At 33.5% G+C, this 13,829-nt stretch overlaps 1 protein-coding gene across 7 annotated transcripts in view; it reads left to right on the top strand.

The window, feature by feature from the left end:
- Positions 1-3,666, top strand: part of KCNJ16 (potassium inwardly rectifying channel subfamily J member 16) — a 141,691-nt gene extending 138,025 nt beyond the window's left edge. For all 7 annotated transcript variants that reach the window (XM_074260633.1, XM_074260630.1, XM_074260631.1 and 4 more), the window contains one exon: positions 56-3,666. In XM_074260633.1, coding sequence (XP_074116734.1) covers positions 119-1,387 — 1,269 coding nt within the window. In that variant the 5' untranslated portion in view covers positions 56-118 and the 3' untranslated portion in view covers positions 1,388-3,666. The remainder of the gene's footprint in view (positions 1-55) is intronic.
- The last annotated feature ends 10,163 nt before the right edge of the window (positions 3,667-13,829 follow it).

Here is a 13,829-nt window from a genome sequence, read left to right on the forward strand (position 1 = left end):
GGAGTTATATTGCTTATATAACATAGTTTAAATATATTTCTATCTCCCTTTATAGGTTTTGACTGAAAGCAGTAACATCAAACCACTACCCTGCTGGATGATCTGAGAGTATAACAAAATGAGTTATTATGGCAGCAACTATCGGATTGTGAACATGGAGGGGAATGTGCCCAAGTACACTAACTGCCATCCAGAGCACATTATAACTGAGAAGCGAAGAGCAAGAAGACGATTGCTCCACAAAGATGGTAGTTGCAATGTGTACTTTAAACATATTTTTGGAGAATGGGGGAGTTACATGGTTGATATTTTCACCACTCTTGTGGATACCAAATGGCGCCATATGTTTGTGATATTCTCTTTATCTTATATTCTCTCTTGGCTGATTTTTGGCTTGATTTTTTGGGTAATAGCCCTTCATCATGGAGATCTGTTAAATGATCCAAACATCACACCTTGTGTTGACAATGTCCATACTTTCACAGGAGCATTCTTATTCTCCCTTGAAACTCAAACCACTATAGGCTATGGCTCTCGCTGTGTCACTGAAGAGTGTTCTGTTGCAGTCCTTGTAGTTATACTCCAGTCAATTTTGAGCTGCATCATAAACACCTTCATCATTGGAGCTGCCTTGGCCAAAATGGCAACAGCTCGAAAGAGAGCCCAAACTATTCGATTCAGTTATTTTGCCCTCATAGGCATGAGAGATGGGAAACTTTGCCTTATGTGGCGCATTGGTGATTTTCGGCCAAATCATGTAGTAGAGGGAACAGTGAGAGCTCAGCTACTTCGCTATGTGGAAGATAGTGAAAGACGGATGACGATGGGATTTAAGGACTTAAAACTGGTAAATGACCAGATCATCCTTGTGACACCAGTGACCATTGTCCATGAAATTGATCATGAAAGCCCTTTGTATGCCCTTGATCGAAAAGCTGTAGCCAAAGACAACTTTGAGATTTTGGTGACATTTACTTATACTGGGGATTCCACTGGGACTTCCCACCAATCAAGAAGTTCTTATGTGCCTCGAGAAATTCTCTGGGGCCACAGATTCAATGATGTTTTAGAAGTGAAGAAAAAATACTACAAGGTAAACTGCTTACAATTTGAGGGAAGTGTTGAGGTATATGCTCCGTTCTGCAGTGCCAAGCAATTGGACTGGAAAGATCAGCAGCTGCACAACCTTGAGAAAACATCCTCAGGCAAAGGATCAGGAATGACTGAAACCAAGGTTAGAAGAAGGTCATTCAGTGCTGTTGCCATCGTTAGCAGTAGTGAAAATCCTGATGAAATGACCAAGACCACAGTTGATGAGAATGATGAAACACCATATCAGAAAGCTCTTCTGCAATTAAATAGAATCTCAGTAGAATCTCAAATGTAGCTTGCAGTGGCACTGGCAATTTACAAGTGGGTTACTCCACCAACCCAAGTTTTCTCAAGACAGTCCCCCTAAGGCAAGTGGCTTGAAATAACCTGAAAAGAGAATGAGAATTTAGAAAAGCAATTTTTGTTACTATATACCTGGATAGGGACAAAGATAGAAGAGGAACCTGATTAACAGAAAATCAATAATCTCTTGCATCAAAATGTTTCAAAGTCCATTAGAAATGTTGAATTGAGGGAACAAAATGGACAGTTCTGAACTTTATCCCTTTTACTGTCCTTAGCCATTATCCAGTGAAGGAGCCACTGAGCAGTAAAGTCGTAATAACTAGAACTCATTTATATTGTGCTTTATGAGTTACAAAGCACTTTCCTAACAACAACCTGGGAGAAAAAATATACAGGAAAAAAAAAGTTTTACAGGAAAAAAAAAAAGAAGCTAAATATCAGAGCTAAGTGATTTGTCCAGGGTTACAAAGCTACTAGTAATTATGGGTAGTTAATATTAGAATCAGAATTTGAACTTACATATTTTACTTTAAGCCCAGAATTCATTTATCTTTTGCTTATTAATGTGCCTAAGATACTAATTATAGTTAAAGACTTGGAAAAGTACCACCTAATATCCCCATGGTGTTTGCTTCATTAGCCCTAAATTGCTCAAAATGATTTTTGCCTTTATTCACCCTTGAAAAAAATGGAGACAAATGCCATCTTTTTCAGAGTATGAGCAGTGAGACTGAAATCATTGATAAGCTTTGAGACGATGGGCTCATGGGAAACAAACTCAATGGTTTGGGGTCCCCTTAACATTTTGACCTATGATTGCCATCCTTAGCTACTCTCTCCATGCTATAAGATAGAAAGAAGGAACAGAAATAACCAATTTTATGTTCATTGACACCAGAAAATTGTAATGTATAGAAGGGTTAAAAGAGTGATAAATTCATTGACAGGTAAAATCTTTTTTTTTTTTTAAACTTTATCTTTGGAATCAAAAAAAAAAATAGCTGTACATACCTAAAATTTAGACTCATGGCTGTTCATGGTTTGAAACTTGATCTCATGGCCAAAGAAAATATTATTCTCCCTAAGACTCTTTTATCTGCCACCATTGAATAACATGGAATGTCTGAGTTGTAGATTGGAGCAAAATTTTTCTTAAGGCTCAAAACTCACACTTTTGGTTTTTCAGCTAAAAAGGTTTTTTTCCCCCTTATCAATGAAAAATTCTATACATTATAAGTCCACATGGTTACTGTACGTAGTTTATTTTAAACAATATTTTTATCCTTGGTAATTGTATAAACAATACTTGAAAGCTATATTTATGTATGGTAAATTTAGTGATTAAGAGATTATGGGGATAAGGATTGTTTTAGAGTGAAAGGAAGATAATCATGATGAATTATTGTATAATAAATTCAATTATCTAGAAAAAAGAGAAATTCCATTGCAGCACACTCTTACATTGACTTAGTGACTACCTTCAGAATGCTTTGTAGGATTGCAATAATTTTTATATAGACTATGGTCCCTTTGTCAGATTGTTATTGTCCCTAAAATTATACGATCTCATTGATGCTTCATCTAGAATAAGAATTGATTCACATAAAGAGAAATTGGAATAATTAAAATATGCTAGATTGAAACTTTAGATTTCAGAAAAAGAAACTTATGATTTCTCAGTGCCTGCTAATAGACAATTAAAGTTTATTAAGAAATATAATCAAAATAGTTCCATGATAATATAAATTAGAAGAATGCATTGGTCACAACCTGAAAAAACAAATCTCTGCAGAATTGTTGTAGAGTCTAATTCCTCTGATCCAACATTTAGAGTTCTTGATTCTTTCTTGTCTTAGGATACTTAGGTCATATTAGCTTTTATAAATGAATTGTCCAGGTTTATTAGTAAGGATTATCTAGCTAAAATATGCCCATAAAATTGGCATGATTGAAAATTTACTTTTTTTCAGTCTGTTTTTATCTAGATTTAGCCCAAATTCTCTTGCATGTTTACTTATGTAGATTCTGCCTATTCACACTATTTGCTTCTATTGTGTTAGGTTCAAAATTAGCTCATATCTCCTTTGCTAGTAAATTCAGTTTTGGAATATGATTCCCCAGATATATCTATTTAGTTTGAATGCAATGTAAACTCTATCTCAAGACATAACATCTATTTTCTAGTTTTAAATTACTTTATTGGTCTGTCTTCATTTCTAAATGTGTTCTATAACAGTAAAAATTTAAAATAAAGAAATTAAATAAAAATAGTGTTTGTGTATTGCTATATTTCTCATGTTGTAAAAGATATGATATTTCTGTATTATGTAATGCCATCACATTAGGAAACTGTACCCAAATAACTTCTTGAAAATGGACAAAATGACTTCTAATAAGGTAAATTACTATACTCCTAATGCATTTTTAGTGTGCCCACTGTAAGTGTTGTCTTCTTTTTATTAGATGAATTTTCTCTTCTTAGATTAAAATCAAGCCTTAACACAAAAACACTCATTGTTCTAAACATTATTGTTCCAAGAGCCATAACTAGGATTGAACATAAGGAATTTTTTCTAGAGTGCAAAATTTAAAAGGTATTGTCAACATTTATAATTGTTTAGCCCATAAAAACAGTAAATGCTAGGAGATAATTAGCAAAACTTAAAATGATAAGCTACTAGTTAAATTTACTGGGTGGGTTAGTACTTTACAAGATGACCACTCACATAGTGATTTTCCACCAGTATCTCAGGATCTCTGTCCTGTATTCTCAGTGTGGAAAAAACAAAAAACAAAAAACAAAAAAACAAAAAAAACAAAACAAAAAAAAAAAACCCTTCACAGCACCCTCTAACTGCCACCCCACCCAGAGCTAAAAAATTAATAATATTGATACTTGCTTTTCATATAAAAATTCATTATCATAGCCTTGGTGTTCACATTGAATATTTTCACTATATTGAAGGCTTATTTGGAATAAGGTTTCAGAGGAGGACTCTTAGGTCATCAGATGTTTCAAAATGCTATCTAGTTCTAACCAATAGTCAAATGATTTGAGTCATTGCCATACATTTTGACTTTATACTAGGAAGATATAACTGGTACTAGGTTTAAAGTACAAAATACTGCACGCCTCCTCACTTATTCCTTTTTTAAAATTCCAATTACCTCCAGCAGTTTTAAAATAGTTTACTAATAGAATCAGATATGTGCTGGAAAAGTAGGTCAGAAGACTTATTCAACTTTTATGGGGGCATTTGGAGAATACCAAACCTTTAAAGATTTGTTTTTTTTTCCCTGGGAAGTGAAGATAAATAAATTTAAATTTCTTGAATCAGTTATAAATTATAAATTCCCTTAAAATACTAATAATTGAATGATATTGAGAAAGGAACCAATGATTTCATCGTTTTTCCCTCCCATTTTCCTTCCCCCTGCAATAGAATTACATCCAGTTTTGCAATCTGGACTTCAATTTGGACTAGGGATCTTAAAAAAAAAAAAAAAAAAAAAAAAAAAAAAAAAACTAGATTATCTTATCATTGGAACCATAACTGGCAACTAACCAGTATTCTAGCAAAAGGAGTACTGGCAGTCCCAGACAAAAAGAAATCTAGATGAAGACTATATTTCACGATGTGCATGAAGCTAATAAGCAATTTTTCATTAATTCAGAAAACATGAAAAATTATATATAGATAGATATAGATATAGATATTTATATAAACCCTTAATCCTCCAAGATAAATTTAATCTACTTCTCAATTGAAAACTTTTGCTAAATCAATATTCTTCTGAATTGTGCCACGGAGAGTACACTGGACTCCTCTTCTTACATCCTTTCAAGGTTAGGACTTGCAAAATAAGCTCTGTATTTAGAATTTTGGAAAGTACCTTGCATGCCTGGTACGCTACAATTTACTATTTCAAAGTAAGAAATCCCTACCTCAATTCCAGAATTAGATTCACTGGTATTTCAGCTTTTTGTTTTGTTTTGAGGGTGGTGTGGTGATTAATAATCTTATTCCTCTCTAAGAGTAAATTGAAGTACAGCATTGTAGGGATGAGGGTACAAAGAATCTGTGATAGAGAAGCAGTGGACCAACGCTATAGAATCACACATGGATTTTTAGTTATAGCTGCTTTTGTTTTGCCTTGTTTAATGATCTTTGTTATGAGGTAAGACTTCTACTTAAAGGGAATGGAAGTTATTTAATACTAATAGATATGAAAAAAGACCTCTGAAAAAACATTCTAAAAGTTGCACATATTGTACACAGGGAAGGGATTGAGAGCTATTTGTTACTACCTGGTTAAACTCAAATATATTTATTTAAATAATTATGTGGCAGAAATTCATAGTTGTGTATTTTTTCCTGAAAAGTGTGACTTATAGATTATACTGAATTCATAATAAAAATATTCTGTTTTAGTTTTATTTTTTAAAGAAGAAAAATTATGAAATTTGGGAGTCAGTGGTAGACAGATACGTGAGAACAAAGTCAGAATGAATTTTGTAAGCTGTTCGTAGAGAATATATTCTCATGGAAATGTTGCCTTTGAAATATAAAGCTTTCTATGTGACCCAATTTAGAAGACTTTGTGAGCAGAGAGCAAACAGACAACCAAAAGGATCAGTTTCCCTGAAGGGATGTTTTATTTGTGTTGCTGGGAGACACTAGATGGCCTAGTTTGTTAAGGGACTTTTCCAAAGGCCAAAAAAAAAAAAAACCCAAAAAAAAAACCTTATCTCAAAATGAACACTCAAGTGATGCTTTTGCTTCTCTCATGTTACAGCATAAAATGAAATCAATTCAGTTGCAGTAATTGTAAGGGGGAGAATATTGATTTCAGGGGAAGAAGACTTAGGGTTGAATCCCAGTTCAGCATTTACTATCTGAATGATCTTAGACAAGTCAATTTATGTTCCTGAGCTTCAGTTTCCTTATTTGTGAAATGAAGGAGTTGGAACAAATACTATCCAAGTTCCCTTCAAATTCTATTATACTATGATTCTATATAGTTCAATAATAAAATCTCAGCAACACATAATAATCTCATGTCATTGTTAAAACCTTTTTTCTCCTTTATTTGGGCTTTACTACATCTCCTGACAAGGAATTTCAGTATAGATTTTGGCAAACTTGAACTAATGTCTTTTAATTCTATTATTTTAGTATATCTCCAGGTTTCATTGTAAAAATAAATATCTATAAGAAAAGTCTTCTCTATTGTTCTTTTTACAAGTTTTATTCTTTTTCTTACTCCTTCCTTTTTATCTTCCTTTCATTTCTTTCCTTATTCTTTTCTTTTTCTTTCTTTCTTTCCCTCCTTGCTTCTTTTTTTCTTATAATCAGAACTATGATTCTATCAATGAAGCAGATTCCCAAAGTGAAACATTTTTCAGCCATGGAGAATGGTAATTCATTTGTAACAGGCAAGCAACATTAAATGACTTGTCCATGATCCCATAGCCAGGATGTATTAGGAGTAGGCCTGGAATCAGAGTCTTAGCAAGAAGAAGCTTGAGCACTGTTACATTCTGTCAGTGTGTTAGGAAACTTTTTAGCCTGAGTTCAAAAAGAATAATTCTGAATAATAAGAGTAATGAAAGTTCAGCTCAAGTTCTCATTTAGTATATATTTATATATATATATATATATATATATATATATATATATATATATATATATATGTATATATATATATATATATATATATATATATATTTTTTTTTTTATCAAGAAACCATGTCCACTGATCCAAATAACAAAACTTTTGATTTGTCCAAAAGTCCAAACCATTTGTCCAGACCAAAAAATATTTCTAAGGTTCTTTAATTAATTTCAAATATATTCATTTCTAAAATGATGTATCATAAAATTTTAATTTAGTTTACACAATTTAGTTCTATAAATATCTTTTCAATGGCTTGTTTTAGAAAAAGAAGAAAGGAAACAAATATTTATTAAGCATCTATTATATATCAGATACTGTGTTGAATACTTTACTAATATTACGTCTGTTAATCCTCATAACAATCCTGGAAATAGGAAATCCTATTATCATCTCTATTTTGTAGTAGAGGGAACTAAGACAAAGATATAGTAAGTGATTTGCCCACCATCATTCAGCGACACTAATTGGTCTGGAGGCCACATTTGAACTCAGGTCTTCTTGATTCTAGGTTCAGCCCTTTATCCTAATATGACCATACTTCTCCAGATATCTCTTCTCTAATCTCAACTATTGCCTCAATCGAACTGAAACCTAAAGACCTTATCTTAGAAAAGCCAAGTACTCGCATTGCATTCAGGGACATTTCCAGTCATCTTAATCTATATTTTACCACTGGACTCAGATGACTATCAAGAAAGTAACTCTTTTCACAGTCCTCCCTCATTTAAATCCAATTTACTTGCATGCCATGGCATCACATCCTTGATATCATGGTCATCTTTGAGAATGAAAGACAAACAACAAATACTGGACTCCTCTCTTCTGTCTCCTTTTCCTTCTCTTCCTCTTGCTCTTACTCTTTCTCTTCTTCCTCTCCTCCTCCTTCTCTTACTATCACAGAGAGATAGAGATGAAGAGAGACACACACTCAGCGAGAGAAAGAGAGAGAAATAGAAAAATGGAGAGAAAGAGACAGATAGACAGAGACAAAGACAGACAGATAGAGCAAGAAATTGAAAATATTACTGAGGGATAAAATATACTACCTTTTCCCTCCCCTCCCACCCAAAATTTAAAAAAAAAAATCAATGTTCATAAGCTTATTTCCTTATTCATTCATTTTCTATATTTAAAGATAGTGTATAAAACACTTTTTAATTCATCATCTCCTATTCTCATACCAGGAGATTTTAATGTACATGTTAACAATAACTCAAAAAAGCTAATGACATGTTCAACAATCTATTCAGTTTGTATAGCCTAATCCTCAACTGCTTCTCATTATGCATTTTGATCATCCATTTTACCATACTTTCATGTTCTTGACTCTGAAAAATTACTATATATGATAAAAATATTTTATTATTCTAAATCTCCCTATATTATGACCCCTAAGCCTTTTTTTTTTTTATTCACATCATGATCTTCCTTCCCTCTTCCTTTTGCTAATTTTTCCACTTAAATCTAATCATGCTCTACTCCCTGAGGAACCAAATCCATTGTTCCCCTGTTATATCACCAATCACATGTTTTCTAAATCCACATGCTACTAAATGAAGCTGGAGAAAATTATAAAACTGAGGTAATTGGGTTCTTATTTGACATTTGTGTTCTCCAATCTCAACTGTGTCTTGACTTCACAAAGGTAAACATTCTATTTCTCCCTTGTTTGTTCCCTATCCTACTTTCCACAGTGACTGCTCTAAACTTTCTCATTTCTCCTCAAATATTTTACTGCATTCTCTCCCACCCCACATGATCTCACCAGAAAATATCTTTTCAGGTTTTACCTGTAAAAGTTCAGATTTCACCCAGATTTCACACTTTATGAAAATGCCCCTCCACAAAAGGTTTTCATATAAGACTGCTAATTACTAGAGAGAATGATTTGGGGCTCTCCAGACTTTATAAGAAGTAGAAAATTGGTAAAACCTTAGAAGAGATTTCTTTTTATGCCTTCTGGATCTGAAAGAGAACATATAGTTCCAGGCTTTCTTTATCAAGAGACATTGGAAGAGAAAGACACTTTGAAGGAAAAGAAAGACTTTGAGAAGAACCCAATATGTAAAGTGTAATGTCCGAGCTAGCTCCCCAAAAGGCTCAGAATCAGCCAGAGTCAGGATAAGCAAAAGTCCTTGCCCCACGTTGGGCACCAAAATGTAATGTTCTGTTTCTCTAGATCGTGATCTTTCTCTTGGGTTTCCCAGAAGTCAATGCTAGATGTGAATCTCCTGGAAGATCATGAGCAGGCTTTTGCTTAGACTTGTGAATCTGCTGGACTTGCCAATCCACTGAATCCTAGCTCTGAATCTACTTGAGCTTCCCTGAAGTTCTCCCCTTGACTCACTCCAGACTGACTCCCCCACTCAATGTTGGCTCTTTATATTCTCCCAGAGAATGGGCTTGTGTGTACTCCATGGGCTTGTGGGAACTCCTTACAGAACCAATGAGTGAGCTCTTTTAAAGGTGTTAACTCCTTTAAAGGTGTGAACTAAGCACATTACTTTGTCTCAAGTTCTGGCCCATAACATCTGCAAGAATCCTAACAGTAAAGGAGTTGGTGCCTCCTCTATTTCCACTTTGTCTCACTAAAGACTTCAGAGATTCTAGAGAAATGTATAATTTACACTAGAGACACTAGGGAAATATAGACTTAACATATTACCCCAACATCTTGGCAATGGAACTCCATATAGCACATGAATGGATACTTATTTTCAAATATAACAAACCACTAAATTTCCATGATATGTCTTATCTTTGGGAAAGTAAGTAGATTACAATAGATAGAGAAAGCAATAAAGTATGTCTAACATTAAGTGAACAGTTAGAAATCCATTCTTATTTTTCTATATGTAACTTTTCTTAGATCATTTAAAAATCTCCTCCCCCTCCTCTCCAATTCTAGACTAGCTTCCTTCAATAAGTAACCCACTTCTAATCCATCTCACCACATTTTCAATCAAATATATTACCTAATACTAATTTTAATGTTGTCTAAGGAAAATATGTAGAAAAATACCTATTAAAATTAAAGGACAATATTTTAAAGAGATAATCTATGAATGACATTTGTTTAAACTCTGTTCTGTTAGATCAGCACTCCATGCTTTTCCTTTGTTGATGTTGTGCCCACTTTAGTATCCTGGATATCTTAGAATCAACCTGAGTCAGGAGAAGCAAAAGTCTTTATTCTTAGTCTTTTGGGGTTGCCCTCAGGGGATTAGATCTATGAATCTACACAACTCCTTCTCTCCATCACCCAACATCCTGCCTGTCCTACTCCATCCTCTCATCTCTCTCTCTTCCTTCTTTGTCCACACCCACTGATGGAGCCAGCACAGAATAGTTGCTGATGGTCGTTCTCCAAACATATGTTAATAGAGAATTGTCCAATTGGTAATTAGCCTTAAGTGCTCGGTTATCTCTGTTAAGTGCATCTGCTCAGTTCTAGCTCTTTACAGTGGAGATAATTGAGCAGGCTCTCTGTAGAATGGAATATGGTGAACACATCCAAATTTCTGAACAGATCTATCTACCTAAGAAGCAAGAAGGGTCTATTGTTAAACCTTAGCCAATCATTAGGGAAAAATGTTATCAAAACATTGTTCTGTGCATGACAAACTTTTAACACTTTTCTTGGTCTTCTTAAATTATCACTGAATCATAAAAAAAGAAAATTCCTTTCTAAAATTAATGTTAGAAAAGCGCAACCTACCATTATTATAAACAATGCTTAAATCTTCCATGTAAAATAAGCTTTTTCTGTCAAAACTCATTTTCTAAACTTCATGATATACTCTGGTGCATAAGTTGAATGCTGCAGTTATAAGGCTTATTATCTAAAAATAACCCTTGGAGGATAATACTTAAACAAACAGCTGCTAATTGAGACAGGGAAAGCTTCTCTGGCACTAAAAGTGAGAGCTAATGAATCTGGATCTAAAACCACAGGTAGCCCTCTCAACAATGCTTTATAACCTCAGTACTGAATTGTCCTTCACACTTATCACAAGTTAAACCCACTTACATACTGTTGCATGTGTGTGGGATGTAGGTCTGTGTGTGTGTTTGCATGTTTGTGTGTATCTATGTGTATGTGTGATTGCCTTAAGATCATGGCTTCAGAGATTTAGAATTATAAAGAATTTTAAAGATCATCTTGTTCAATCTTTTCTTTTTGTAAATTAAGAAAAGTTAAGTGATATACACAAAATTACACAGGTAGTATGGGGCAGAACTAGAGATGGAACAAAGTGCTCTGCCTCACTCATCACTCTCCCTACTGTTCCATATAGTCTTTCTTATCGTTTTCTTCCAATCTTGATAGCTGTGAAAGTAAAAAGGTAAATATCAGTGATACAATAGTGATAATTATTTTAAAATAATACTTTAAAAACTCTCCATGCTGTTGTTTCAAATTTTAATTAGGGTTTGATAATTGTTCAACATAGTTTCTTTTTTTTCACAGTTTCTTTTTTTAAATAATGTTATAAATGTACCTTTTTATTACATCCTCAAAATTCCCCTCTATTCTGGAACCATCCTATAGAATAAGTAATATTTTTAAAGGAAAAAAGGGAGAAAAAAATAATCAAAACAAACATCCAAAAAATTAAAAAATAAGTGCAATTTATCACAGTTGTGGACCTCCCACTTCTGCCTTCCCACAAAGAGGCAAGGGTTTCTTTTTTAACCTTTCCTTTGGAACCATGCTTTGTTTCTATTTCCAAAATATTCAGAGGTGTGTGTGTGTGTGTGTGTGTGTGTGTGTGTGTGTGTGTGTGTATCAAATTGTATGTGTTTGATTGTTCTTTCCCAGGTAGCTAGGTTGTACAGAGTGTCACTTGGGAATAAGGAAAACCTGAAAATTAAATCCAATCTCAGATACTTACTAACTGTGTGACCCTGGACAAATCATTTAACCTCTTATTACTTCATTTTTCATATGTAAACTGAGGGTTATAATTACACCTATCTCTGTGAGGACTGAATGAGATATCAATTATAAATCTCTTATTCTGCTATATAATATCTACTGTATAAAAGTTCATTATTATTTTCACTATCAATACTATCATTATTATTACTTCTTTGATACTATTATAATGATCCATAGTTTCATTAGTTCAAGGATACTCTACACTAACAAACTCTCAGTTCCTTAGTGGGAGTCTACCATTCTCCAGGAATACCTTAAACTTAGCTAGATAGATAACAGAAATGCAGTTTTTCATCAATGACATGATTAAGTCTTTATGATTCAGCAGAACCTGACAGAGATTGCATTCAACTGGCAAGTCTTTGCTTCTTCCATACCATGAGGAGCCTCAAAATGAGATTTTTTGTTGTTGTTATTGTTGAGTCATTTTATGATTAACACTTCAAGACCACATTTAGGTTTTTCTTGGCAAAGATACTAGAGTGGCTTGCCACTTATTTCTCCAGTTCATTTTATAAATGAGGAAACTGAGGCAAACAGGATTAAGTGATTTAGCATCTCTCAGCTATTCTTGAGGCCACAACTAAATTCACAAAAATTCTTCCTCTGTCTCTGTGTACTCTATTCTAGTTCTCTATCCATTGCGCCACCTAGCTGCCTGCAAAATGATTTTAATTAAGCTCTAGGGCCTTACTGTTAGCACTTGTGACAGTTATTTTTTCCAAATCCTCTCTAAATAAATTATAATCCCAATTCTGTTGTTTATATTTGTAAATCCCTGGCAAGTCACTTTACTTTTTTGTACTTTGATTTTTTTATCTGTAAAAATTTGAATGTAGGTTGGAAAGTTAGGCCATTTTTAAGGATCCTTCAAACTTACAAATTCAGTTTATTATAATTTTTTGTTTACTTAGCAGCAATGATTTTCAGGGAAATTATTTTTATCCTATCTGATATATACATATATATATGTGTGTGTGTGTGTGTGTGTGTGTGTGTGTGTGTGTGTGTGTGTGTGTGTATAAACTTTTTGTTTCAGGAGAGAAAGGTGAAATAGTGATCCATAAAGATATTAAATTCTATTTAATAAATCACCTTTTGAAATCGATTAAGATTGACTTCTATCATTATTCAAACAGAAACAGGTAAAATGCAAAGTAGTACAATATTAAAAATATAGTGCTTAAGTAGAAAATAGATAAGAACAAAACAGATCACTTATAGAAATTATACTATAACCATCACGTACTTTATTTTTTTTATTTTTACAAAAAATGTATGCATAGGTAATTTTGCAGTATTGAAATTTGCAAAATCTTTTGTTTCAACTTTTCCCCTCCTTCCCCCCACCCCTTACCCCAGATGGCAGGTTGATCAATACATGTTTAATATGTTAAAGTATAAGTTAAATATAATATATTTATACATATCCAAACAGTTATTTTGCTGTACAAAAAGAATCTCACTTTGAAACAGTGTACAATTAGCCTGTGAAGGAAGTCAAACATGCAGGCAGACAAAAATATAGGGACTGGGAATTCTATGTAGTGCTTCAGAGTCATCTTCCAAAGTTCTTTCGCTGGGTGTAGCTAGTTCAGTTCATTGCTGCTCTATTGGAACTGATTTGACTCATCTCATTGTTGGAGAGAGCCATGTCCATCAAAATTGATCATCATATAGTATTGTTGAAGTATACAAAGATCTCCTGGTCCTGCTCATTTCACTCAGCATCAGTTCATATAAGTCTCTCCAGGCCTTTCTGAAATCATGCTGTTGGTCATTTCTTACAGAACAATAATATGCCATAATA

Source organism: Sminthopsis crassicaudata, chromosome 4 (genome assembly GCF_048593235.1).
Source record: "Sminthopsis crassicaudata isolate SCR6 chromosome 4, ASM4859323v1, whole genome shotgun sequence".
Lineage (NCBI taxonomy): Eukaryota > Metazoa > Chordata > Mammalia > Dasyuromorphia > Dasyuridae > Sminthopsis > Sminthopsis crassicaudata.